The 27,909-nt window shown below is 47.3% G+C and overlaps 3 protein-coding genes and 1 long non-coding RNA gene across 11 annotated transcripts; 2 read left to right on the forward strand and 2 right to left on the reverse strand.

Annotated features, from left to right (window-relative positions):
* The first annotated feature begins 719 nt into the window (after positions 1-719).
* Positions 720-4,515, forward strand: wfikkn1 (WAP, follistatin/kazal, immunoglobulin, kunitz and netrin domain containing 1). The gene is made up of 2 exons (XM_006637306.3): positions 720-1,684; positions 2,267-4,515. The coding sequence occupies exons 1-2, from the start codon at positions 1,409-1,411 to the stop codon at positions 3,785-3,787; spliced, it is 1,797 nt and encodes a 598-aa protein (XP_006637369.2). The 5' UTR covers positions 720-1,408; the 3' UTR covers positions 3,788-4,515.
* A 1-nt stretch (position 4,516) lies between these two features.
* mettl26 (methyltransferase like 26) lies at positions 4,517-7,868 on the reverse strand. Of its 2 annotated transcripts, XM_006637172.3 has the most exons (6): positions 7,442-7,867; positions 5,960-6,122; positions 5,661-5,720; positions 5,162-5,229; positions 4,988-5,066; positions 4,517-4,871 (listed from the first exon to the last, which is right to left on the reverse strand). In XM_006637172.3, exons 1-6 carry the CDS (start codon positions 7,633-7,635, stop codon positions 4,815-4,817), a joined length of 621 nt encoding a protein of 206 aa, XP_006637235.1. In that variant the 5' UTR covers positions 7,636-7,867; the 3' UTR covers positions 4,517-4,814. The 2 variants fall into 2 exon arrangements, with proteins under 2 accessions (XP_006637235.1, XP_015215768.1); XM_015360282.2 differs by lacking the exon at positions 5,661-5,720 and having other exon boundaries at positions 7,442-7,868.
* Positions 7,869-8,275: 407 nt separating this feature from the next.
* tmc5 (transmembrane channel like 5) lies at positions 8,276-27,905 on the reverse strand. Of its 6 annotated transcripts, none has more exons than XR_011182674.1 (24): positions 27,797-27,905; positions 26,831-26,948; positions 26,630-26,723; positions 23,321-23,564; positions 22,293-22,483; positions 21,313-21,426; positions 20,175-20,300; positions 19,440-19,542; positions 18,405-18,486; positions 17,873-18,124; positions 17,326-17,498; positions 16,809-16,953; positions 16,279-16,434; positions 15,753-15,922; positions 14,829-14,907; positions 13,767-13,864; positions 13,333-13,428; positions 12,626-12,701; positions 12,237-12,370; positions 11,224-11,397; positions 10,315-10,393; positions 10,031-10,135; positions 9,249-9,819; positions 9,134-9,150 (listed from the first exon to the last, which is right to left on the reverse strand). XR_011182674.1 is itself a non-coding variant. In XM_069180869.1 (23 exons), exons 3-23 carry the CDS (start codon positions 23,392-23,394, stop codon positions 8,775-8,777), a joined length of 2,616 nt encoding a protein of 871 aa, XP_069036970.1. In that variant the 5' UTR covers positions 23,395-23,564; positions 26,630-26,948; positions 27,797-27,905; the 3' UTR covers positions 8,276-8,774. The 6 variants fall into 6 exon arrangements, 2 of the variants coding, with proteins under 2 accessions (XP_069036970.1, XP_069036968.1); XR_011182675.1 differs by having other exon boundaries at positions 26,630-26,737; XR_011182673.1 differs by having other exon boundaries at positions 26,808-26,948.
* On the forward strand, positions 13,788-19,094 carry LOC138224265 (uncharacterized). Of its 2 annotated transcripts, none has more exons than XR_011182677.1 (3): positions 13,788-13,876; positions 16,226-16,984; positions 17,740-19,094. It is a non-coding gene; the product is annotated as an uncharacterized lncRNA (long non-coding RNA). The 2 variants fall into 2 exon arrangements; XR_011182678.1 differs by lacking the exon at positions 17,740-19,094 and adding an exon at positions 17,305-17,354.
* Positions 27,906-27,909: the final 4 nt, after the last annotated feature.

The following is a 27,909-nucleotide window of genomic DNA, read 5'->3' on the forward strand; positions in this document are numbered from 1 at the left end:
CAGTTACCCCAGTCTGAGAGCTGCACCCCCCAGTGCAATAAAGCAAAGGGCGGTGAGGGCGTTAGTCTGTGGTCTCCCAGAGTCCTGTGCTCCTGGCTGTTGAGTCAAGTAGTCGCCCCCCCCGCCACGCTTCTGAAAGCAAAGGTCAAGAGTCACGTGGGGGGTCAAGGGGTCAGCTTGGATCAAAAGGGAAGGGGAGAACTTCTCAGGGTCTGGGTGGCCCCTCCTCTTGTAGAGCAGCGGGGTGCGGGGGGGTCCTCGCCGCCCGCCTCAGGCATCTCGCGGCCGTGTGTGAATGAGCGCTAAGGGCAGACGTCCCCCCCCCTCCAGTCTAGACCGGGCCAGGAGCAGGGGGGTTGTGGGGGCAGTTGGGAAAACGCAGCGTTTGCACAGCCAAGCCAGTCCCAGTATTTCTTTTAAAATCCATCGGCCACACCCCTCCTTTTCCCTGCTGTCCTGGAGGTGCCGGGGGAAGAAGAGGCTTTCGGAGGAACCTCAGCTTGGAAAAGAGGGAGATCAACGTGGGTTTTACATCGGGACAGGCCAAGGACAAATGTATCACTGCCTTTATTTGCAGCTAGGGGGCGCGCTGGGTTAGTACATTCCCCTGAAGGACCACATCACAAAATACTCCACCTTGGTATTTAGGCTTGGTGTCCCCCCCGTCCCCCCCACAAATACACACTCGGTGAAGCGTTGCCTATCCAGTGTGAGGCGCTGCACGGTTCCCAAGACCTCAGTGCAGGCAAGGGGGGGGGCGATTCCCACCGGGACGAGCGGCCGTGCGTGGGGTTGTGGGTCAGGGCGGCTGTGGGCCCCGACGCCCTGCCTTTGATCCCTTTACAATGTTTGTCCAGTTGCTTAGCGCTGGCCTCGCCTCTAATAAAACTCCCAGACGCTGGACGCTTGAAGAGAGAGGCCAAGAGGTAGGCCCCTTCTGTCTCAGCACGGCGCACAGGCCGCCGGACTCGCTGGTCCCCCAAACTCGGGCTCAGTCCGCGTCGTCCAGCTCGGAAAGGCAACGTCCAAGGCTTGCAGGGAACGTGGGGCTCAATTTATTTTGCATTTCCGAGAGACTGATTCTCGAACGCTTTAACGAAACACCCTTTTAAACCGCTCATCTATATGAATGCAAAATACAACACTCAAGTTAACCATGCTGCCTGGACTCGGTGACACGGATTTACACACGTGCCGCCGCCTGATCTTCTACACCCCGGTGATAACAAGGAATTGAAATACCAATCCTGACTTTTCTGGCTGTATTTTCATTCTCCTTCGTAACCTGCGGTCTGGATATGGATCGGATGATTTAATTCTAACGACGTCCCACACTTTCAAGACGGGTGGGAGTTATGACTTCAGTCGGGAGCTGCGCTCCAGGTTGCTCGTTTGGAAGAGGTTTATAATGAGCAGGACCGACCACAGCCGGAGGGAAACCAGATCCCGAACCAGCGCCTGCGAGCGCCGGAGTGATGCCGGAGGATGCGTCCCGCGCCTGGGGAAACTCGCCCCGTCGTTTCCCCTGCTCTGGGCTCTTGCTTGCGCGCTGTCCCCGCCGGTGTCGGGGGCGAGTCTCGCCGGGGGCCAGACCCAACACCCGGGAGTCTGTCCCAACCAGCTCAACGCCAACCTCTGGGTGGACGCGCAGAGCACCTGCGAGAGGGAGTGTCGCGTCGACCAGGTGAGTCCTCCTGTTCCGCCTTGGGCCCTTGCGCTTAGCGTGTGAGGGAAGACGCCTCTCTGTGAATAATGATCTTAAACCACGACAAAATTGTGTTGCCCACTCGCACACACACACAAAAAAAAAGTTTTGCTTCCAGTTTCACGTGGCCATCTAGCACGGCTCTTGTTTTGTGTGAGAAAGTTTATAAACAATTATACAGTGTGGCCGGAATTCGCGTTAAAATGTACGCATTGTTTTGCAAGGTCGAATTAAGTTCCAGACTACACAGAGAATGAAAAAGAGTGCCCATCTTTGTTCTTTAATTTGCCCTGCCGTTTTTATTGGGGGCCCCACGGAAAACTAGTCTGGCTGGCTCCTGCTTTTATCGCCTACGTAGCTGCGGTGGGGCTTGGTCTGTGTCTCCCGGATAAGGTGGGGAGCTCCACGGACCCGACCCGAAGCAGGAGGGGGTCGTGAGACGGCGCTTCCACGGCGTTAGGCGAACCGAAGAGTGAAGCTGCGGGCAGCAACGTGAGACGTGGAAGCGGAGCAGAGGGGTTGCGGCCACACAGTGACTCTGCTGTCTCCCTCCTCCCGCAGGACTGCGCAGGATTTGAGAAGTGCTGCACCAACGTGTGCGGGCTGCGCAGCTGCGTGGCGGCGCGGTTCTCCGACGGCTCGGCCGCGCCGTCGGATGGGCAGGGGCCGAGGGAGAGCGGCGGGGGGATGACCGCCAGCTGCCAGGGCTTCGTGTGCAGCCAGCAGGGGGCGACGTGCGACGTGTGGGAGGGCCAGCCGGTGTGCAAGTGCCGCGACCGCTGCGAGAAGGAGCCCAGCTTCACCTGCGCCTCCGACGGCCTCACCTACTTCAACCGCTGCTACATGGACGCCGAGGCCTGCATCCGGGGGGTCGCCCTGACGGTGGTCACCTGCCGCTACCACCTGGCCTGGCCGCACACCAGCCCCCTGCCCCTGGACACCACCGCGCACCCCACCCCCACCTCCTCGCGGGAGGAGCCCCTGCCCCCCACCCTGTACAGCAACCCGAGCCACCAGTCCGTCTACCTGGGGGGCACCGTCAGCTTCCACTGCGACGTGGTGGGGGTCCCCAGGCCCGACATCACCTGGGAGAAGCAGACGGAGCGCCGCGAGAGCCTGATCATGCGGCCCGACCAGATGTACGGCAACCTGGTCATCACCAACATCGGCCAGCTGGTCATCTACAACGCCCGGCCCGGAGACACGGGCATCTACACCTGCACCGCCCGCAACTCGGCCGGCATCCTGCGCGCCGACTACCCGCTGTCGGTCATCCGGCGCGCCGAGGACGAGCTGGCGGAGGAGGGCGAGCCCGCGCCCCGGCCCTTCTCCCCCGCCGACTGCCTGGAGGAGGCGGACCGCCGGGAGTGCGGGGACCGCCGGGTGGGCTGGCGCTACGACGCCAAGCGCGGCGCCTGCCTGGCGCTCGCCCACGGCGGCTGCGAGGGCGCCCGCAACCGCTTCGAGACCTACGAGGAGTGCCGCGCGTCCTGCCAGCGCGAGGGCGTGGGCGTCTGCTCCCTGCCCGCCGTGCAGGGGCCCTGCAAGGTCTGGGAGGCGCGCTGGGCCTACAACCCGCTCATGAAGCAGTGCCAGGCCTTCGCCTACGGGGGCTGCCAGGGCAACGGCAACAGCTTCCGCAGCCGGGAGGAGTGCGAGGAGAGCTGCCCCCAGCCCAAGAGCCGGCCCTGCAGGGCCTGCAAGCCCAAGGGCAAGATGGTGCCCAGTCTGTGCCGCAGCGACTTTGCCGTCGTGGGCCGGCTGACGGAGCTGATCGAGGAGCTGGACTCGGGCATCGCCCGCTTCAGCCTGGAGGAGGTCCTGCGGGACGAGAAGATGGGCCTGGCCTTCTTCGACGCGCGCCACCTGGAGGTCACACTGGCCCGGGTGGACTGGAGCTGCCCATGCCCCAACGTCACCCTGGAGGACGGGCCCCTGCTGGTCATGGGCGAGGTGCAGGACGGCATGGCCCTGCTGCAGCCCGACAGCTACGTCCGGCCGGTCACCGAGCGGCGACTGAAGAAGATCCGCGAGGTCCTGGAGAAGAGGACCTGCGAGCTGCTCCAGCGCTTCCAGGACTAGGGGAAGCAGCCGAAGGGCTCAGCCGGCAGTCGTTTTCCAGGCTGTTTAAGGACTGGCGGGTCACGGGCTGTTTGTTCAAGGATAATCCTACTAAAAAAAGACACTGCTGAGCTGTTTCAGCACATCTGCAGAGGTGCAACGAGCTCGGTGTCTTTCTCTGAAGGCTTCTCAGCAGCGGGACAGTGGTGCCAACTAAAACCTCGGATTGCTGAGGAAGGTTCTGCTTCAAAGGCCTCATACGAGTCTTTGCCATGTCCTCCGAGACTTGGTTTAGGAAACCGTTTGTTCTCACTAGCACAGAACAGTATCATGAGACGTTTTAGCTAATGTTTCTGCTGCAAGAATTCTGTCCACAACCAATCCAATTGGGGCTGAGCTGATGGACGTGTCGATATACAGGTTGGATCTGTACAGTCGACCCCACTTTCTCTCCTGCCTCGGCTGCTAGTGTTTGCCAATGCTTGTTCTTGTGAACTTTGCAAAGATCAGAGTGCACTGGTATTCCCAGTTTAAGGTTCAAACTACAGGAAGATCAGCACCTTCGGTTTGCCATTCTAGGTGATAGAGTGAACGTTTTAGATGTTCAGTTTTACCCAAATCACTCAGACTGAAAACGAGAGCAGGTAAACCACTGTACGGAGTGCTTTCCTGCATCTGACCTGTGTTTTTAAATGAGATGTGTGATGCACACATATGACTGCTCAAATAAAGGAATGGATATTTTGAGACTTAGAGCACAAAGTGTTTTATTCTTGGATCCTTCTCTGTAGCTGTGTACATCTTAACAGCTCCGCAATGTTGTACATTACTGCTTATGGTTCAAATGGTACATTTTAGGAGGAGGTTTTGTTTGTAGATGACTGTATGTTTCGAAGGCAGTGTGCACAGTGACCGTGTTAGTTGCTCCACTCCTTCATATCAACGAAGAGCAGTTAGCGAAAGGCTGGCAGGTAAGGACTCGATGTCGGTTGGTGTTGCAGCCTCTAGGTGGCGCTGTAGCTGGGCGCAGCGAAGCTCAGCCTGGCCTCTACACAACGCTCTCTTTACGGAACAGGAGGCACTTGTTGTTGGCCGGCATGTCCACCTGAAAAAAACCAACAGGGGGGGAAGAAAGAAAGAAAGAGTGGTATTGTCCCCGTTCCCCTCCGTGCGCAAATCGTCCCGCTCGGTTTCCTCTAGCTGACCGCGCGTCTCGCTCACCACTTTCGCCAGGAACATGCCGTTCTGCTCGGCCAGCGCGGTCAGCAGGGAGGTGTCCCTCAGGCCCCAGTCCGGATTCCTGCCGGCCAACACGGCACAGAGCTGTCACTCGCAGGCGGGGCCCGGTGTCTGGTCGGGTCCGGGCGCTCGCGGGGCCGGCCCGGCGGGACTTACCTCATCTTCAAGCTGTGGTCGAAGTCCACGTTGCTCTGCGGGGTGATCAGGCCATTCACAGAGTAGGGCTGCAGGGAAGAGCGGACAGGACAGTTAACTGTGGCTGCACGTCCGTTCTTCTCAAATCAGGATTAACAGACCCTTGTCCACAACTTGTTTTTTTGCTTTTTCCTTCACTATAGTCAATCCAGAAAGCAGGGTGTTAAACTGTAATAGAGCTGCTGTAGGTGGTTCGGGGCTTAAGTCTTCACACCTGGGCCTTTTGCTCATACGGTGAGCAGGCGTGATCTCCGTGTGTAGCAGCAGAAGCAAAATGTTGAAAAGACGCAGAGTGTCGCGCAGAAATTCACAACCTGGAACGCGGGCTGTTTGCCCATCACCGCAACAGCAATTGGATTCTCATTCCAAAATAGTGTCCTGTCCGCACAAGTACTGTCGTCTGCCAGCGACCCAGAGAAATCGCCGACACACACACACGCGCTCTCTCCAGAATCCTTACCCCATACGTCAGGAGTAATCCTTGAGGTTTCAGGAGCTTCCCTGACGCTTTAAACAAACCCTGCAGAGGAACAGGAAAGTGGGGGTACAGCTTAGCTTCCATGAAGGCGTTCATTCTGCAAACCTGGTTCTTTACCTCCAGGATCAAAGTGTCGAGCTGTCAGTGCAGCGCTCACTCCAGAAATATCAGATCAATGGCTCTCACAGTCTTACCAGCAGTGATGTACTGATTTGTTAATTAAGCAGAAGAAGCCGGCGTGAGGTGTGTGTGTGTGTGTGTGTGTGTGTGTGTGTGTGCACCTCAGTGCAGGCCAGGGGAGAGATGTGCATCATGTTGATGTTCACTATGAGGTGGAGGGACTCGGGCTGGATCCCACCCCAGCTCTCCCAGCTCTGGGATGCATCCAGGCGAATGGGAGGCTCGACATTTTCCAGTTTCAGCAGCTCCCTGTAGGCTGCTATACTGCGAGAGAGAAAACGGCACATCAGCTTATTCACCGGTAAGTCGGGCAGATGTAAATCTTTACTTTAGAACGTAGTTGGTATCAGTTAAATGAGCCAAGAATCTCATCCAGCTGTTTCTTGAAAGAAGACATCGTACTGGCTTCAACAGCATGGGTGAGTAGCTTGTTCCACACTCCCACAGCTCGCTGTGTAAAGTTGTCCTGTTCTTGCAGTTGACTAGAACAGTTGACAGTTGACCTAGTTTCCCCCCATGTGTCTCCTGCTTGTGCTGTACTGTTGATTCTGAACAGGTCTGCTGGGTTGATTCTGTCAGTGCCTTTTGACGATTCTGCACACTTGAATCACTTGTTTGAATTAATTTGGAATATTTTTATTCAAGATGGGGCAGCACATCGGTGCAGAGGCTGGCTTTACTGCCTCACAGTGCTGAGATCCTGGGTTCAATTCTGGATGGAGTTTGTGTGGGTTTCCTCCAGGTGCTCCAGGTTTCTCCCACAATCCAAAGACAAACTGGTAGGTTAACTGGCTTCTGGGAATATTGTTGTGAGTCTGTGTGTGCCCTGTGATGGACTGGTGTCCTGTCCAGGGTGTGTATCCTGCCTTGTGCCCGTTGCCTGCTAGGACAGCCTGCAGCTCTCCCCTGACCCTTAATTGGATGAAGGTTAGAAAACAGGTGGATGGCTAATTCAAGGTGGAATCCAGATGAATACAGAGATTCATGTTTGTTGCAGATCAGGCCAAGCTAAAACAATACAAAACAATTTGTGTTTTAAATACAATCACATTCTTTATTCGAGCTTTTGGAAAATATTAACAGCTTCAGCGCTGAATGTTATTCTTTACTGTTACGAGTCAGAGGTTATGCAGCACTTGCCGTGTGAATGCACTGCTGCCTTTTTTAAAATCTTATTCTAGTTTTTAAAATGGTAACAAAACATAAAAATAACGAAACGAAATGTCAGCTACCGCAGATACACTAAACCAGTACAGGGCAAGGCTGGAGAGAGAAAACGTGTTAAAAAAAGTAGAATAAATTAGCAGGCAGTTGAAAAGAGAATACAGGCTGGACAGGGTACTATTCCATCACGGGGCAGACACAGACTCACACCAGGGCTAATATTTTTCCAGAAGCCAATTAACCTACCAGTATGTCTTTGAACTGTTTGAGGAAACCGGAGCTAACGGCAGAAACCCACACGAGCACGGGTAGAACCTGCCAACTCCACACGGACAGCACCGACAGGTTCAGAACCGAACCCAGTGCCCCAGCGCTGCGAGGCAGCAATGCTTGACCTCTGCGCCAGCGGCTGCGCTCACCTGTCCAGCGATCTCTGGTCGATGTCTGACGGCTGCCAGGTGATATGGGGCAGAGCCTGGGCGAAGTGCACGACGTGCTGCCCGGAGCCCGAGGACACCTCCAGTGCCCGGAGCGCTCTGCTGGGGTCCACACAGCCCCGCAGCACACGGAGGATCGGCTCCTTGTTCCTGTCCGCCGCGGCGGCGCACAGCATCCTCGGATCGGCGGCCGCTGCTCGCCCAGCTCCTCAGGGACAGGGAAAGAGCAGCTGCGAATGCTGCTGTTGGTCAGTGCTGTGAAGCACTGCACCTAGGCTGAAAGCAGAAGACTGGAACTAGTTCAACTGCCGTAACTTACTGTGTGTCACTATAATGACACACACCGAAGGCCATCGAGACGTGCAGTTCCAGAGCAGTGCGTCATACCCCCGCAAGAGCGTCAAGCCGCGGTGGCTGCCGGGATTTGTAGTTTTTCGCGTAAAATTCAGGTAATCCCTAACGCTGCAAAACGAAATTGTTTCATAACAACAAAACAGTTTTAGAAAAGATGATTATGTTAGCAACTTACGTTTACTATTAGATATTTGAAGATGTGAGTTGCTAGTTCACCATTTACTGATTTTGTACTGATGTCTGTGTTTGAAGTCTATTTCCGAATGCAGTAATCAGTGGAGCTCTATTAAGCACACGTTCTTGCCTTTTCAACCACCAAATGCCGATTCAAATACTGTAATCGCTATCATAAATACTGTAATGTAAGCATTGTTTATCTCAGACTTGTTGGTAAGGCCTGCAAAACACTTTCCCAACAGCAAAATAGAGCTTGTCGAACACCAGATGCATGGAAAATCCACATTCAGAAAAAAAAGTTTTATTTTTTCAACTCCATCAGTATCAAACCAAACAAAGCTCTCAACTGAGATCTTTATCTAAATACATCAATAAATTAGTGGGGAAACATTTTTTTTTTTGCTGTAGTTCAAATATAATCGGCAGGATGGTTCATATTTCCCTGCAGAACAATCTCACACGCACGTTGCGACCCCTAGTGTCTGAGGAGGTGGAGACAGGGGCGTCAGCAGACAGCGCAGTGGGCTGGGAGTGTCGCTCCAGCCAGCTGGAGAAGAGTCCACGGGCGTCTCGGATTCGGAAAGTGCTTTTTGACAGAGGAGGCCCCACCCCAGCAACACGGCTGATCGCTATGTAAGTAAGTCTGTTAATCATTGATGCTACCACACACTAGCTAGACTTTTCTCTAAGTGCTGACAGGACAGTAAACACATTGTAGACTGGAATCAACCCAGGAAGCACAGCCCAGCTGTCCTTTAGGAGCGGAGACAGGGGGTTATTTCCCTCAGTACCCCTCCTCATCCTCCTCTTCCTCTGCCTGCCGCCGGGCAATCATGGCCTGTATCAGTGCACTGGAGAGGGCCGGCACTGTGCCCTCTGCCCTGGGAGGCCGGTCGTCAGAGGCTGGTGGAGACAGGAGGCCCACAGCAGTGTTAAAGAAAGGATCACGCTGGAGTTTTAAGACCTTTGCAAAGAAATCTTCCTGTGGCGCTAGTATGGCAACAGTGAAACAAGCAGTCTGTGATTTCAGTTTTTTTTTTTCTGTGGAGTATTTTTGCTTTTTTTAACAGCCTCATGGAAGAGTACCCACCTGCATCATAATCTGGTTCAACCAGGTCAGGTCTGTCAAAGGTCTGAGAGAGAAAAGTCGGTTCATTTTGCTGCAAAAAAATAAAAAAGTAAGGAGGAGGAAAAGTTTTAAACTGCCTACAGGACAGTCAGATTACAGTTAAAAAATCAAATGAAAACACAGAATTACTTGTCCTTTTGTTGTTTATTATTCAACTGGGACACTATGTCCTGATTTGAAATGCTGATGAGGGGAATAGGGACCGGAGAGCCTAGGTAGGGTGGAGCCATGAAGAATCTGCACTCCAGGCAGCTCTGCTGGGCTGAGTCCCACCCTGTGATGGGCCTGGAGTCTCTGGTACAGATCCGGGCAGCAGCGTGTCTCTCGCTCCTGGTCCCGGGGCTAATCCTGGTGCTCTGCTTCTCCTGCTACCCCTGAGATCCAGGCTGGGGAGCACCACCCTGCCTCTGCTGCCTGACACCTGGCTCTGTGGAGTCTGCTCCCAGCACAGTACCCTGACTCTTTCTGGGTGTCCCTCGATCTGTCCCTGGCTGGGAACCCTGTCCCTGCTTGGCAGTCTTGGACCCTGCTGCAGTCTGTTCACTCTGGTGCTCCCTGGCTCTGTGATCTTCTGCTTCTGCACCTGCCCCTTGCCTGTTCCCACAGGCTCCCTCTCCTGGCTGTGCTCCCTGCCAGCCCAGGAGCGTCCTGCACCAGGCTCTTGCCTCTTGGCCCTGTCTGTGCCTCTGCCACGCTTCACCTGCAGGAGGAGAGTCATCTCTTTACCCCTCTCAGCTGACTGCCTCAAGTCTGAGGGGCAGGGACATCTATTCATTGACTTTCAATCTGAGTAAAAGCCACTATGCCTTACCAAACCTGTAGCTAGACTGTGCAGTATGTTGTCATCATTCAGCTAACGAAACCCCAGGTTCGTAGTGAACCAGTAAAAGACTCTTTTTCTGCACACAGACCTGCACTGCCCCTCTCTGTGGCTTGAGGACAGATGTCCTCCCCTGGGTCTGCAGGCCCTGCAGCTTCTTCAGCTTCTCCAGGAGGAATGTCTTGTCCTTTCCCTCCTGAGGAGCACAGAGGACAGAGGGAGTGCAGAGAGATGGGAGGGGGGGGGTGTGTAGATATAGTGCATCAGTGGTGCAATAAGAAGAGAGTGGGACAAAGATGAAGAAACAATGAAATGTGTGTAATCAAATTTGAAATTTCCATTCATGTTCCACAGCTAGACCATGCCCAGACTCACATTAGCAATCTGCTCACGCAAGAGAAGAATGAGAATCTTGCGCCCCCGAACAATGTGCCAGTACAGGTATATCAGGACTCTGGAGAGGAGAGAGCATAGCAACAAGATCCCAGGTAAGCGTTCCTTCAATGTGTTTTTAAGTAATGTTGTAGGTGAGACAATAATTTCCTACATTTCTATACCACTCGATTAAACTTTTTCTAGAGATTACACCCACCAGACTATATCCTTACACATGTAATTTGCTAGGCTAATTAAACCACTCCCATCTACAGCTATAAATGAGGTTCTGCTGTCATCCTTAAATCGGTGTATTGCGGAGACACTGCTATTACAAAATGTGACTTAAAGGGGAACTGCAGTCCCAATTCTTTCAGACGAGTTATTAAATCTTGGTAACAAAATAAATGTTTGTGAAAGTACTGTAAGTCGCCATGCTGTCCCAAACTGGCATTCTAGTCCCCACGAATTGTGACGTGAAACTGCCCGTTCTGCTCACTAGTCACTGTAGTGACTAATGCAATGTGAATATTTCTATTGGATTAAAAGAGATGTATTCACAAGCCTGCTTCTTTACAATGTAAAAGGGCCGCAACATCTTACTGGAGGTTTGGTCCCCTCGTTCTGAATTGCAGAACATGGCTCTACACATACCTGGAAATGTTGTCTATTTTGCGATGTAAATTGAGGTTTTACAAGTTACTGCGAACATTTTACTTTTATTGTGGTTTGAAATGCACTTATCGATGATGATTTTTTCTAACCCTGAAATATAAAAATCTTAAACTCTCGCTCTTGCTTAAGTAAAGCTCTGGGTCCACTGGCTGAGCTCTAAACTCTTTCGCCTGCCCTCCGTGACTCACAGCCCTGTCTCCAGATGGGTGGGAGTAAGAAAGCAGAGGTGCTCACAGGATGACGAGGCTGAGGAGGAGGAAGAAGAGCACGCTCTGAATGAGGTTGTTGTAAATCCACACTGCCCAGCGAGAGCCCGGGATCATGTCCACATTGCTCATCCACAGGGACACAGCCTCATACGGTGAGTGCAATCCCCGGAAAGGGCCACAGAGCGCAGAGGGTTTCCTCCTGAGGTCAAGAAATGCAGTAGTCAGACAGCACACATGGCACAGGGGGACGGGGGAAGGAGTGGACAGACAGGAGCTGTCCAGAGAACACAGCAGGCTGATACGAGCACAGAATCCATTCTTTTATTTAGCAGTTTACAATGAGGTTGCAAACAACCATAAATGCCAGCAGCCATATTGCCCTGCAACTCAGAACTGGCAGCCCACTAGAGCTCAGGAGGTGTGAGCCTGGTCAGTACCTGGATGGGAGACCTCCTGGGAAAAAGCTTGCTGGTGGAAGAGGTGTTAGTGGGGCCAGCAGGGGGCGCTCACCCCACGGTCTGTGTGGGTCCTAATGCCCCAGTACAGTGACGGGGACGCTACACTGTAAAAAGGCGCCGTCCTTCGGACGAGACGTAAAACCGAGGTCCTAACTCTCTCCGGTCGTTAAAAATCCCAGGGCGTTTCTCGAAAAGAGTAGTGGTGTAATCCCGGCTTCCTGGCCAAATTTCCCATTGGCCTTTACCAATCATGGCCTCCTGATAATCCCCATCTATAAACTGGCTTCATTACTCTGCTCTCCTCCCCACTGAGAGCTGGTGTGTGGGGAGCGTTCTGGTGGACTATAGCTGCCGTCACATCATCCAGGTGGGGCTGCACACTGGTGGTGGTGCAGGTAAAGCACATTGAGTGGAATGTCTAGAAAAGCGCTATATAAGTGTAAGCATTATAGCGCTATTAATAATAATAATAATAATAATTATTATTATTATTATTATTATTATAAAAAAAGCAGTGATCTAATCTAGCTGAACAGATAAAACAGAAGCGTCTGTATAAGAACGGCCCCATGTCCTGTACCTCCACACGGTGACGGCCACCATGGACAGCACTCCGGCGAAGGAGGGGAAGAACAGCAGCAGGATGAAGATGGTCTGGATCTGCGCGGCCCTGCCCAGGCGCCGGGGCGGCTGGCAGTTCTGCATCAGGCTCACCTGGAGCACAGGACAAAAATCTTCACCAGTGGTGTGCGTCGGCTAACCATGTGCACAAACACTAGTGACACTAGTGAAAGACAGCACATGCACTTCAGCTGAAATTACTTCGTTTATTAGTCAAATGTTTTAAATAGATTTAGGCATTTAAAGAGAAAATCTATTTTAATCAATAATTGTACTTATTTGTGATGTATTTTTAATGAAGTGCAGCATCCAGAGCCTCAGCTGGTTGGAGCTTCAGCTACGGCTCACCTTCTTCAGGTAAAACATGAGGAAGAATTTAATGATTTGAATGACAGGCAGCAGTGGGGAGAAGTAGATCCCAATCCTACAAGGGGAGAAGAGAGAATGAGAACAATGCACTGTGTGGTTTTACAAAAGGGACTGTATGGTACCACATTCTCTAAGCCAGGAGAAAGATGAGCTTTTTAAATGCCATTCCAATGCATGTGCCTGTTCAGTCTGCAGTGCATCAGCAAAACAGCCCTTCAAAGTAATCCAACTCTGGAGATGTAAGTTATCTGTTACAGCCTCTCTGGCAGCCAGGCACAATCCCCAGAAATTCTCAACTAAGTAGTGAGAATTGAGAATTGTTTTCTCAATGAAAGTCTACAGCAGGTCATTTCTTCTAGGAAGCAAAGCAGCATGTCTTAATCTCTAACACATAACTAACTTTAATAAATTCCTGATACATAGCCATGCTCTTGTAGGTATTTCACTGAGGTTCCATGGGCTATATAACAGACAGCATCATTACCACCTTCTTGCTCATTTTGACAGACATTAGAAGCTAAGCATGCCTGCCTTATAGGAAAACCTAATTGTTCCTATAAGTGGTGCTGGGGGACCAGTAGTCTCCAAGCTTCCCTCTGGTCTGGAATTTCTAAGGAAATGTCAATAGAGTGTCAGTACTGGGAGGTAGCACTCCCAGTGGGGTGGAGTCAGGGAGGATACATTACCAGGCTAATGTCTGAGCGTAGATTAGGTCCAGAACATTCCGTGCAATGTCAAACTCTGGAACCCCAAGGCTCTTCACACATCGCACCCCAATAACCCTGAAGCGAGAGAGACAGAAGGAGCGCTCTCAGACAGGCCACTGCTGTCCGGCAGAGCTCATAGGTCTGCAGCAGTAAGGAGTACAAATGTTCAGTTTGACAAGCAAAGCACATGTGAAACACAAAGGTCATCCCAAAGGAGATCTCAGCTTGGGAGCATAGGTTAGGATGTCTGTTATAATCATTTATAAGTTAATATAACAACCAGAAAACACACGAGTGTTTTCGAGGTTTAGATAAACACCTAATCATACCTGTGTTGATCTAAGCTTGACTGAGAAAGAACATAATTGTCTGGGAATAAAGTTTGTCCTTTCCCCAGCAGTGAATTGACTCACCTGTGCAGGAACTCCCCGAAGAAGGAGCCTATTAGACAGAAGAAGAAGTCGATGACGACGAGTCGGTAGAGGTCCTGCCCTACAAAGGATTCCCAACACTGCAGGAACAGGTCAGCACAGGTCATTACTTTCATACAAGCTGTTACGGAACACTAGGGAGACAATGTCTGGGTACTGTGCACTCTACTGAAATACACTGCATCAGGAACTGTTTGTGAGAACATTTGCTACTGCTAAATGTACGGATCCATAGAAGAGCCTCTTTATATTATGCAGTCACACAAGGTTCTATAGCTCTTTCCTATTTAGCAAAAACAACACACATCCGGGATCCTGCCTGGCCAAGCAGAGGTGAATAACTGGAAACGTTAATCAGTAAGCAGAACACTTGGCTGAGGATATGGTGAGCTAAAGAAAACTCTGTACAGATCCTATGTAAATGAAATGGCTATAAATGGCTAGCAGATAGTGTTGATGATCCAAACGAGCTCCACACAATGAGCTCTCTTCATCCACTAAAATGCAGCACCCTCCTTGTTGACAGTGGGAGCCATATGCACCAGTAGTTCTATTATACAGTAGTTCAGGTGTAGAAGCAAGAAATTGCTTTCAGACAGGAAATACCTACTATAACAAACAGTGTCATGGGGTCTTTAATGGCCTTGTAGTTTGGATCTAAATTCATTTAATGACTCATGGCACCTCCTACATAGCAGTATACCTGGTTACCATGATGGGGAATTGGTTTTGGAAAGACTGCCACTTACTGGTCCACAATTACTACTGGTCCACTGTAGTTACTTACTGGTCTACTTATTAAACAGTAACATGGATTTTCTTATTGTGCAACACACTGTTAAGACCACATTCAGAATATTGTGTGCATTTCCAGTCAACACGTTATAGAAGGAGAATTGGAGGCAATGTTCTATGCAAAAGGTTGTGGAAGACTGGAAACAAATTCAAAGGCTGTGTTTTTAAAAGTGTTATCCAGTCTTCTTTCAAGAAACAACTCCTAGTATCCAAAGGAGCAACAGCTCTTATAGCAGACCTCTATGTTACCTGAATTTTTGAATTGGTGACTTTTTCCAGCCAGTAGTAACAGAGCACACCAACAATGGACATCTTGAGAATGACATTCCTAAAACAGAGGAAAACAGGGGATTTCTCTTTTAAAGTATTCGTGACAGAGAGACTGACTGTTGTGAATCTGAAAGGTACATCAAGGAATCGAGGTACAAACTGTTCTCAACTTGTAATGCCCACTCTCCTGGGAAAAAAAAATATTATGCACATCCGAAACGCCACAGCAATTGAAAGAGCTCCACTTCCATCAGGCAAACTGACAATTATCATAGTTAATCTGAGAAGAATTCAGTACCACCTGCACGAAATTAAATTATTTCGCTACTTAAGATCAGACTCAGCATTAATTCTCTGCTCAGTTTGTCCCAAGTCTTGACATCCTGCTCGGTGCGTGTTAGTCTAACCTCCTGGTTTCGTTTGTTTTGCTTTCTCTGACTTGCCCCTATTGTTGGTAACTTCCTCCGGTATCTTTGATCCCTGCCTGCTTTCGTACTTTGGACTCAGTCTTCAGACTTTTTTTTCCTTTCTGGTACCTCAGTGAAATGCTTGACCTGGCTTGTTACAGCGACGGCTTTGGACTCTGCTCATCTGATTGTTTGCCATGTTCTACCTGACCACTTCCTGCTATTAGATTCTCTCCACGGCACTAAATCGCCTCATTCGGCCTGGCGAGTGCAGCGTAGGTCTCCACAAATGATCAGAGAATGTTGAGATCTGCGAAAGAGCCTTTGAAAACCTGATTCTAGCAGAGAAAAAGAGCAAATGATGCAGGCAGCAGGACCGAGATGCACAGTGGGTGGAATGAGGAATATGTGCCCAGCCTTCATGGGAGGGACCAGCAGGAGGAGAGGAGAAAGGGATACGGTGTGGGTGGAAGGGTGAAGAGGGCAGCTCCCAGACCTCAGGATGAGGGTGTAGATCTGGTGGCGCTGGACCGTGAAGGGCTCTATCTTCCGGAGCACGGTGTAGAGGAGCGGAATGAGCAGGTTGATGAGTGACACCACGATGGGCAGCAGCAGGGTCGACGCCTCGTCTTGCAGGCTGCTGGAGGTCTGAGCGTTCTCAATCAGCTGCAAGACAGGGCACAGCATCAGTCAGGCCAGGTGTGGGTGGAGGGTAGCGGAAGCCGAGCTTCCTGGTATTTCGGGATAAACGGTAAAAAAGACACACGAGGACAATTTCTCTGGCGCGGATAATTAAGCAAATTTCTATTAAATATGAATAGACCGAGAGCTCTAGAGTTAGAGCTTTCATCATGCTTATACCATATGTTTATTTTGCTTTCTTGTGGTATGTTTTACTTCTTACCACACTTTTTCCTGCTCTTAACATGATTTCACTCTGCTGCATTATGCTTGATTCCATTTTGAAAGGTTACTGACAGGAAGAAAGCTGGTGGACACCGCAGCCTGGCAGGGTCGCTCACCTGGAGGTTGAAGAGGCACAGGAAGTAAACGGCAGCGCAGGAGCCCAGCGCCAGGCTTAAGGAGATGAGCCAGATGCCCAGGTGGATGCCAAAGTGAGACAGCTTCTCGGAGAGGGACGACACGGCCTGTTTCTGGGCGCTTTCAGACAGCGACTCCTGGGAGGCAAAGAAAGCAAAACTTAGATGATAAAGACAGTATAGGATAACTAATGAAATATGTTCCGTTCTGTTTCTCTTGTCTTGGGAGGGAAATTTCAGTTAAATCGCTGCTGATCAGAGTAAGTTCTTTCCTTTTTATTCTAAGTCCTCTGGTTTATTGGAGCATGTTGGGGTCACTTTTATTTGATGCTGCTGAAAAAAGCCAGACTTGAATTCAGACTGCGGAAGCAATGTCATTTGCATGTCTCAGTTGTCAAGACTGCTTATCGACAGGTGATGTTTCACCTGTACCACAACATTTGAGAAAAGGTGACGGTGTTCTCTGAAAAGCTGGTTGAATCCTGGGGAGGGTGGCCGATCTGATGTGTCACCTTGAGCTGAATCTGCAGGTTCCTCTGCCGCAGCTGCACAGCCTTCTCGTTGACGACGCTGAAGTCCCAGCTGCACAGCAGGCGCCAGGCACGGCCCGACAGCTCTCCTCCCAGCATGAAGTTCTCCCGGAAGGACCGCGCCGCGCTGCCGGAGGACAGAGATGAAGGATGGAGGGGTAAGCAGGTGGCACCCCTCTGTGGTATTGCTGTAAGAATCTAGAAGAATCGGTCTGACAGGGGCAGTTCATTTTCAGATCTTCTAGCCCATTAACACGTAGGTCTTTGATACACCCAGTAAGTCTGGTATTTACAGAGCTGGGCTTGTCTACAGTCTGCAAAGGAGTTGCTCCTGTTGTCGAACTCCTTTAAATGATCCCCGTCTTCTTCATTTGGGTTTTATAAAACTTATAATTTGTTTAGAACATTACGAATTTCTATTTTCTGAATTGACAACCGTTATCAAAACCGTAAGCATTCCCAGAATTCTTTTCCATAGAGTTCCAACACATGGACTGACCTGTAGACAAGGCACAGGCCACAGAGCACCAGGTAGGTGCCCATGGTGAAGAAGTACGCCAGCCGCATGTCGTACTGTGGCAGGGTGCTATTCTGGCTGCTGCCGGCGCTGCTCCCCGACACTGAGCCATTACTGTAGTAACCATAATACAGCACGGTGTAGCTGAAATAACCCTGAGGAAAGACATCTCATCTTGAATGGGAAGGACAGGGATCTTGAACCACATGGAAAAGGAGATTGAAACGGTTTAATTTTTCCAACATGCAAGTCAAACTCTTTCAAAAGAGCTGCTACGTTCCTCATTCTTTCATTTATGCTGAACTGTCAGGGACTGTTGTAGAGGGGTGGCAGTAGATCCAAAATGTGGATATAAATTAATTTTGGGCTTTGGCCCCTCTTTCTAATCAATTCCAGGCTGAAACTCAAAATGAAAATGCCTGAAGATGCTGTATCTGTAAACATCCCAGCAGCCCTTAAATGAGCTCTGCGTTGCGTGTTGAGTCAGACGATTTCGGGGTACACAACAGATCAGAGACGCGGCACTCACAGACCCGGTGAGGATCTCCAGCCCCCGGAACGACACGTTGGGACCTCCTGGCGGCTCCAACAGCTGGGGCACGGTGATGAAGCCGAAGTTGATGAGGAAGGAGAAGACATTGAACATGAGCAGCCACTTGAGGAAGGTGAAGAAGGAGAGCACGCTGGAGCCGAACCTGCCCCCGATCTCCTTGAGGGTGCCGCTCCACAGCTCCAGAGCCTGCCGCACAGAGGACAGGTGTCCCCCAAGCCTGCGGAAGAACTGCAAGGGAGAGAGGGGCAGAGGAGGGACTGTTAGTGGTACAGCTTGTGGGCTAGCAGCTTTTGAGCCCTGCAAACGTTTTACTGAGAAAAGCCTTCCTGGAGACTTGGGACCGGAATGGAAAGAGTGAGGAAATAAAACAGAGTGACAGAGTCCTACTGGAGATGACTCTCGGTGAATCACACAAGGCCGAGAGGTATGACACGCTGTATCTAGGTCTAGTAAATGTTCATCTCCTGAAGGAACGAGCAGTCCTGCATGTGGCAGAGCAGGGCCTCACCAAGGAGACGCTCTCGGTGCAGTCCGTACAGCAGGTCAGCTGCAGCCGTCTCTTGGATGTGACGAGCAGGAGCACTTGCTTCCTAGGAAGAGCAGCGTGAACATGAGTCAGGGGGTGCTGGGACTGTGCCGTGCCTGCTGCCTGTGACTGTAGCTGCGCTCCTCAGCCACATGATCCAAACGGAACAACAGCAGATGATTAAGCATTCTGTTTACAATTCCTCTGTTACTATGGTGGGATTTTAATTTATAGCGTCTTACAAATGATTTAAGGTTTTTATTATAACATTAATTAAATTGATCATTTAAATATGAAGGTTTAAATGTTGCTCTAAGTAGAAGACACATATATACATTGCACTATTTAAACACCATCACTAAATAAATGGCAGATCTAATTAGATTTGACTACAAAACACTGGCCAATGTAATAATGCATTAATATTCATTTCCAGTGTGCTCTAGTTCTGTGGTTATAACTCTAATATTTGTATGTGACACATTAACTACAGCTTGATTAGAGACCTCAAGTAATTATTTCTGCCATTTAATCATTATGTCCAAGATTTGTGGTAATGTGAATGAATGCTAAACCTAGCACACTGCGTAACAGGTCATCAGCTAGTGAGAACAGTGCTGCCATTGGTGACTGAAGAGATACATTTTATAAATAAAAATGTGTTTTCTGCTATTTTTAGTTTTCAGCATCATATCCTTGAAGCTAAACAAACTTTTCTACAATGCATCTTTTATTGAGGCACATTCTGCAGAGGTTTAGACTGCATTGTATTTACAAATACACACTCCTGGGTATGGTGATGGGACTTTATTGTTCTTTATCTGTGATAACAGGTATTGATGCAGACAATTTCTGTCTTTATTTTGCATTTATATATAGCCTTCCAGCATTTATTATGAAAAAGAAGCAACAGTGGTGAGCATTTAATGGCTTTAATAAGTAACTAAACATAGTAATAAATACAAAGTAATACATAAGTGATCGCACTTTGGCCCATAGTTTGTTAACATGACCCACCTGACGTGGCTCTTGTCCTGGAGGCTCATGGGAAGCTGGCGGATAGCTCGGACTCTGTCTCTGATGGACTTGGCTGCCAGTTCAGTCACCAGGTCTTGCTCCTCTATGGAAAGGGGACTAGTGGGCTTCAGGACAATGTTAGCCCTCTGGGCTACTCCAGCTAAGGATTCCTAAATGCACGTACTGGACTCATGCAGCTTACCATGACAATGCTGAGTCATACTGACAAGAATTCCTGCTTTCACTAACCTCATTGCTTTTCACCTGTCTCTGTTCTGAAAGTTACTGCGGCTGTGCGCTTCGGATGCAGAGCTTACCCCAGAAAAACAATGTTCTTCACTGTACACTTGCTTTTGATTACTCAGGAGAAATAGCTAGTAGGTGCTGGCATTTATGAAACACAAAGCATTCCTTTACTAGTACAGTGTACACTCAATTTGCATTCAATAAAACATCGGATATAAGGAGCATATATTTTTGGGACACAATATCAGTTGTGACGTGATATGAATGATGATATCTTTTATTTTTCATGTACCCAAAACCTGGAGGCACCAACACCTTCTAAATGGACAGCTTAAGGACAGGAGACTATTCTAATCACTCACTTTAGATCTTCGCAGCGTAACAGGCCTGTTTCCCTGTACTGCACTGGGACACTCCCCACAGGAACTGCAGAGTCTCCTGAAACTCGGCTTCAGCTTGGCGGGCTCAGGGCAGTACAGCAGGACGTACCTCTCTCAATTTCCTCCCGGAAGTCCTCTGCAGTTAGCCCCAGTCTGCCCAGAGCTGTGGCACTCAGGGTGCCAGCAGGGAACAGGCTCCTTCTCCGGGATGCTCTCCGTCGCAGGGCACTGCCCTCTACAAGGCAGGGAGTATACATTTCTGAACATATTCCGCATATACATGCAATATTGCTTTTCTAGGAAATGTAAATGTAAAAAGGCAGTTTTAACATTTAATATAGTAAATACATGAATCCATTCACTTTTATTCACAATAAATTCATCACTGACTTACTAAGACTTATTTTTGAGAGCTACAGGGTTTAAATATTTGATCTTTGCACATTAGGAATGTCTGACTCATAATATTATTTACTGTTATTAAGTAAACACAAATGGACGTGCCATCACAGTACATTTTGAAGTGATTATCACTATGCCAATTGAAAATAAGTGCACAGAGCTTAATCACTTTAGTGGAAATCAGGTGGACAATGACACTGACGTACACTATGTCTGTAATCCCGTCAGTAATTCTATCCTCCTAAATTAACTGCACAACCAGGAAGGTATGTTGTGTTTCCTGCTGTTACTGTTTGCTCATCACGGTGAAAGCTGATTCCATGGCAGCACAACACACATTTAAAATGACAGACTAGCTTGGGCTGACAGGGTATGTTAAAATGACACATGTTGAACCATGCTATTTCAAGACAGGGGGATAATGTTGGAGAAACACTTAATAAAATAATATCTCACTGATAAATAAACACCTCCATATTTGATTATACTATACTACATTATACTAATGAATGACTTTATTGTATTTGTTTTGCAAGAGGGTGAGACCCTGTGGTTTAGCCCAGTTACAGTTAATCATTAATGAGGGGAAAGCAGAATGTTTGTTTTGGGAAGGCCACATTTTGGACATGTATCCAGGTCATTGAAGTTCTAAGATTTATCACGTCGTCTGCCTCTGTAAGTTCAAAGACACCCTTTAAAATGACCTGGCTTCTTTTCACACCTGCTCCAACAGTCTCCTGTGCAGTGTTGTGCACCTGTGGTAACTAAACCCACTCTTGAGTTCTGTTCATGTTAAAAACGGATATTATTGATAGACCAGCACCGCAAAGGGTCTCGATCCCCACCTCTCCGTGAATAATCAGGCTGGTCTTGGTAATCAACGTGGTGTCTGCCTTGATACCAGTCCTGTGGGCCTGAGTTATACTCTATCACAGAGTCCCTTTCGAACCCTCGGTTGGCTGAGGAAAGAGAGGCACAGACATGTGGATCAGCAGATCTGCATGTGAAAGAGATAAATGGCTATAACCTTAACACCAGCAATGAAGAACACCAGAGTATCTCATCCATTAATCTTCTTGCAGAACTCAGTGACGTATAGCTATACATTATAGCTACACTCTTTCATGGCTACAGGCTTGTGTGAGTGCCCTGTACAGTAGAAGAACTGGTGTTATGGTAAGACCCTGAAACCCCAGAGGATCACATCTCGCTTCACTCAAGATGAATAAACAGGGTTTTATAATGCCCTGCTTACTTACACAGAAAATAAACGTACTCCTGTGAACTGAAGCAATTTAGATTGTAGTTTAAATTGCTACTAATCCGCCCAGTCTTAATAGTACTGTCAGACAGCTGTATTTTTAATTTGAGCTTTGCCTTTCATATGTCCAGAGGCACAGATGTCTTTGTTAATTATTCTCTTGGGGGTAGCTTTGAAAGCCAACTGCCATTTTCTGCAGCAGTCCACCTTTCTCTTAATTATTAGAACAGGAAAGAGACAGTCTAGACTGTCTCATGGCCAGCTGTTGTGTAAGGGAGCTACAGGAATATAGGGTGACCTGGGGAATAAATCTGTGGCCAAATGACATAATACATATGTGCATTATGCATGTGGAATAATGCAACAGTATGAAAAGAAACTGTACTTTAAGTTACAATAAGATCACTGTCTTAACTTTCTGTATGTTAGTACAGAACTTGCAGTATTAGGAAGAAAACACAAAGGATTTCATGAGGATGATTTAAGACGAGTGCAGGTTGGTTCTCTGCAGTCTGCGTTTCCTACAGTTCATCCTAACACCTCTCTACAACTAGTCTCACTCACTCTGTCCTCGGTGTTCCAGGGCAGGGCGAGTCTGGGTTGGCAGGGGTCTCATGGGCAGGGTGTCATAGCCCCCCTCCTCACCGTAGGGTGGCAGCATCCCAGTGCTGCTCCAGCCACCGGCGCCCCTGTCCCGCTGCCCTCCCGGGCCACTGCTGTCATACGGGTTCAGGGGCTGAGCCGTCCTGGAGGAGCTGCAGAGACAGGAAGAGGAACTGCCTCCTTATGCAGTCCTGGGGGTAGCCCCACTGAGGTTCTGGGGTGTGCAATGCAGTGCACTGGAGCTCAGGTGACTGGAGAACAGTGGCCAAGTGCGAGGGGAGCAATTTCAGTCAATGAAGGCTACAGGATCTCCCTTTTCTTCATTACACTGTATGCCTTATTAACTTATTTGAACAAGCTCTTTCAATGATTGGTCAAAGGTCTCCAGGCCTGGAGCACTAGCTGGTTGTAAGAGATCAACAAACCCCGAAGGGATCAGGGGATCAGCTCTGGTTATCCAAATGCCTTGTGAATGAAGAAAGTTCTTGTCTGCCCTAAACAAGTACCTTTCTGAGGGTCTTCAAATGTAATTGTTAAAATCCTTCCAAAATTAATCGTTAAAAATGGAAGGGCAAACCATGACATCGTTTATCCAGTCCTTCACAGGAAATTGACTGTAAATTCCCTTTTTCTTCCTCTTTCTTTATTTGCATATAAACAGGATCTGGGGTGGGAAAAAGTTTAGATCCTGGTAGTGGCAGTAAACTACCGGATATGATCTGTTCGGGAATCATGTGACAAATTTCTGTAACCTTCTGTAATATCTCATAATCTAACATGTTTCAATTTCAATTTTATTTCTATAGGGAGGCACACAGGGGTTGAAATGTGTTTTACAAGGGAGACCCAACCAAGGAAGGTAAGAGCGTAATAATATTTTTAAAAACGTAGTCAGTGAAAATAAAAAACACAGCAATAACTAGGGGGTATGAATGTTTCTTCTGATGAGAACCAGAGATTCTGTCCTCCTAAATGCCACACAGACCCACCTCCTGTCCATCTCCAGGGTCTCAGACTGGTGGTACGCAGGGTTCAGGACACCACCCTGGCTGTAGTAGGACATGGCTGAGTCTTCCTCCCTCGCTGTCTCCAGTCTTTTCCTCCCTCAGTATGTCATCTTCTTTCCAGGACCCAAGGGCCTGGAATAAGGCTGCACCGGGCGATCACACACCAGCCAATCACAGGGGTCTCAGCACTGACCCCTGCAGGCCCGTCCAATTCCTGCAGCAGGCCCTGGACATTGCAGAAAGAGAACTCTGAAACACACAGCTCGGGACGAGCACTTTCTGTTGTCTCAGAGATTTCACACTTCTGATAATTCTGCTTAAATTCTCATGTTCATAATCCTAGACATGAACAAAGAGAATTGAAATACACGCTTCTAGAAAAAAAAAAAACATACTCATACCTGGGAGCACATCCCTGTCTGAATTCAGACGGTAACCCTATTCCCCTCACACGTATTCATTACAAATGAATGAGGAGATCCAATTTCAGAATAGCTTCAATGTCAGCAGCCCTGCAGCGAATAAGACAGTGCCAGCCTGTTGGCAGAAAAGGTCTCTTTATGGAGAAGCAATCTATTTCTGTGTTCACTGCAATGTGTGTCTGTGAGTTTTGAACTTGTCTTGGGTTTAATCAAGCCCCACAGCTTACTGTCCCCTGTATCGATCAAGGAAGTTCGTTACTTCCTGGTACAGAGAGATAAGGAGAAAATTGCAGACAGGACTGTAACAGTTAGAGGGGAAAAGCGGACAGCATTGAGAGAAGATCTAAATCTAGATATGAAAGCTGCATAGTTCTTAGCCACCTTAATTAGCAGTTAAAACTCATAAATTAGTGAAGACATTAGACATTACACCCTTGGATTCAGTTACCTAGTGGACTTCGTGTTGGATCAGTTAAAATATGGTTTTAATAAGCAAACAAAGCAAAAATGAATAACATACAATGGCAAACATTTAAATGCCTCAAAATAATGTAAATAGAATAAATTTCTTACAAAAGGCTTGTGGAAAGAAGCAGAGTTCAGTTCTGTGCTGAAAAGCAGGAAGAAAGAACAATGTTTTTGGCTATGGAGCCTCTTAAGGGGTGTCCTGTTGACACAGCTCCCGACTCAAAGCCACAGCACCTGAAGTTTGAGATAAACACTACTCTAAAAAGCCTAATGTACTTATTCATTTCCCTCGCCCCTGCCTATCACTAGGACCACAAGCGCAGACCGACATTAAACAAACAGTTCTGCACAAAAACGTGCCCCCCTCTTCCCTATACTCTTTGTGAGGGCTAACATTTGGGACAGACCGATATTGCCTTGACAAACACCACAGCACACAGCACATCATGAAATGAATGTTATACTTGTGTGTACAGCTAACATGCTGCTTTCTTAATTTTTTGCTATTTTGTGTCTGAACAATTACAGAGTTCCACCTTATTGCCTCAGATTTGGCCAACAGGAATAAGAAACACAGCTTTTCACTGTTGGATTAAAGATCCAAGAATTACAGCAGATTCCAAAGTTTGATGACTCAATATGAGAGTTTGATAGTGGAGTTGTACAGTGCTGTAAGATACTGTATCTTACTCCACATAAAGCTATATTCCATTAAATACTTGTACACTGACTGCATTCTTAAGCAAATTTGCTTGTCTTTTACATTGCAATTCCTTGGTGTCTTTGGTAAACATGATAAAATTAGGCTAGTTATCGTGAGTAAATTACATGGTTACTTTTTCAAATTTCCAACACTTAACCGCTGTTCCAGGAAGTATTCACGACATAACAGTCAGAATTTGTAGGATTAGGTTGCAAATTTCTCAAGCTCTTCTAAATACTTTAAAGAATAGAAAGAGGAATTCTGGAATTAAAATAGATCCAAATGCTGGTGAAGTATACAGATTGTAATCTCAATTCATTACATTTGAAACTCTTATTTGGAATGGAATAAATACATCCAAATAAAACTTTCTGAAACTGACCTCTGTGGTCATAACACTGATTCATGAACAAATGAGTAATACAATACCTTAATCACAGACTTTAAACAAATACAGAGCAGTATCTCTTTAATCAGCTAGTGTTACTTCAACACGTTTATCTTGAGACATGATATAATTCATAAATTATCTTTAATTCACAAGTTATCAAATTTTGCTTTCATAATAAAAACAGTATTAACAGTGTTGTTACAGTTAATGTACTGACAACATTGTTTTCCTCTGCTGCTATTTAACATAGAAATGTACTCCTTTTATATCATGACTGTGGATCAGTCTTAAACAGTATGTTTTCTATTTTGGACAGTAATCCAATTAATGATTTATTTAGTTTTTTTATCTGAAATATTTATGAATACATTCAGAATGTGTTGATCATTAGAAAACCAAATTTAGAATACACTTACAAAACTCGTTTTTATTGATTTTATAATTATATATTGTGTTTTCTAACATTTCCACTTCAGATAACAGTACATCTCGTAAGAACAGGTGCACCTGTCACTTCAATGTGAATGTGTTGCTCCGGCTATCACGGAATGAATTGTTGCAAATCCAGTTAAACCGTAAACAGATGTAATCTAATTAAATTAATCTGAGCTTTAGTGAGAACTAGTTATGAATGGGCGTCAAGATTCTGCAAAAATATAAACTCCTGTACCCAATGCTGGCCAGAGTTGTCAAATATACACGACTATATGGACCGTTTCTTAAAACTTAAAACATACTTGTACTGTACGTTCACTCGACAAACTAAAATATGGGCTGAAAAATACAAACTCTTTAACGTTTCTTGCCAAACAGAATTGAGCTATTTCTAAAATGCACTTTCTTGCTTTCGTTTCTTTGCTACAGTCTTAAAACGTTTCATTTCAAACTTAATCCACCGTCTATTAATATCCGTGTTGTGTCTTGAAAAGGAAAATCTGATCTATCCGGGATTATATTGTAAAGACGTCAGAGTGGCGATTTTAGAAACCACCAAGGAGCGGTTAACAGAAATATTAAGTTTACAATCCTTCATTCTAACTCGATCCCAAGACCGGCTCAAACCTACAGCATATACAGTAAGTGCAGCCATTTATACAGTATAAACCTGTTGATATGTTTTGGTTACTGATCCGAAAGCACACATTGCGTGTCAAGAAGAGCTGATATTCCCGTGTGGGATCTTTCTACGGGCGTCCCTGAAACAAACAAACAAACACCTGAGCTCATACTTTATCGCAATTTAAATACCAGTGTGTTGTACTGGTCCACTCCAGCTACTTGTATTGGGAGTGCTGAATATGACTTACCTCTATCTGTCTTTCTCGATCCGGTGGATCATTCACATTCCCCTACAGACGCGGGACGTGGGATTCGCAAATATCCTTCTTCTGTGAGGGTCAACTAGAGGGAAAGGTCTTTGACACTGTCAACGCGGTTCAAAACAAACAAAACCGATCAATTATATATAAATAAAAAAACACTTGCTTATTTCCAGCGTTAGGATTCACCTATCTTCAAGCGCCACCCGCGGAGTGTGGCTGAGCTTCGGGACTCTGTCCAAAGGACACCAGCTTTTTCGTTAATCACCGATGATAAAAGCGAGTGATCCACCTCCCGGAACTTTCTCTTCCAGAGGGGGGAAAAAAAAGTGAATTTCTAAACAAGCAAAGGTGAACTACCGAGCAGACCTCCAATTCCAGTACCCGTTACTTCCTGGAGAGTTTACAGATCTGAAAAGGGTTTTTTTTTAAGCAATGAAATAGCGCACGTACAGTAAAAAGAAAACTGCAAGATGTCAACAACTAAGAGGAATCTTGAAGTGGATTGCGTAATATTAAAACCCACCCTGTTTCTCTCGCCGCTATATATGAAATAATGGATACTTCTTACAGAAATGTAATGTTACCAGATAGCCACTGTAATGAATGACTTCAGTGTATTTAAAACAAAACTTCACCGCTGCACAGGGAAGTAATATCAGCACCGCTGTCTTTAATTTCTAGGACTAGGTTACAAAGTCTCCAAGATCTTCTGAACATTTTAAGTATCAGAAATAGGGCTGTTGTAATCTGTAATTCTGGATTTAATCCCTGCCAGAATGAACTAATCTCGATACATTGCATTTGAAATTCATATTTGGTATTGAATAAATGCATGGTAAGAGGCACGGTGTGTTACAGGGAGCACAGGGGTATTTGCATAACGTTATTAAGCAGTAAAAGCGGGTTTTATGTTCTAGCGAACACTGTTGTGCTGTAAAAACTTTACCAGGGGCACAAAAGCTTCCTAGAAATTGCCCTAGAAATTTCTATAAAATATATTTTATAGAAAGATAGAAATAGAAATGATCTAATCTGTTTTTTAGACTTTCTTCCACAGTTTATATTAATATGATACCACCGGATTTTCCTCGCTGGAGAGGTTCTGTGGCTCTCTCAGATTCTTGCAATTAAAAAAAAATGTTAATATCTTACATTTCTATCGCCTGAATGAACCAAATGACTTTTCACCGTTATGGCAAGTTCTTGATTTTTAACTGAAGTTCACTTCCAAAGGTTGGAAACTGAACACATTCTGAAGCTAAAAG

This window comes from Lepisosteus oculatus, chromosome 19, assembly GCF_040954835.1.
Source record: "Lepisosteus oculatus isolate fLepOcu1 chromosome 19, fLepOcu1.hap2, whole genome shotgun sequence".
NCBI lineage: Eukaryota > Metazoa > Chordata > Actinopteri > Semionotiformes > Lepisosteidae > Lepisosteus > Lepisosteus oculatus.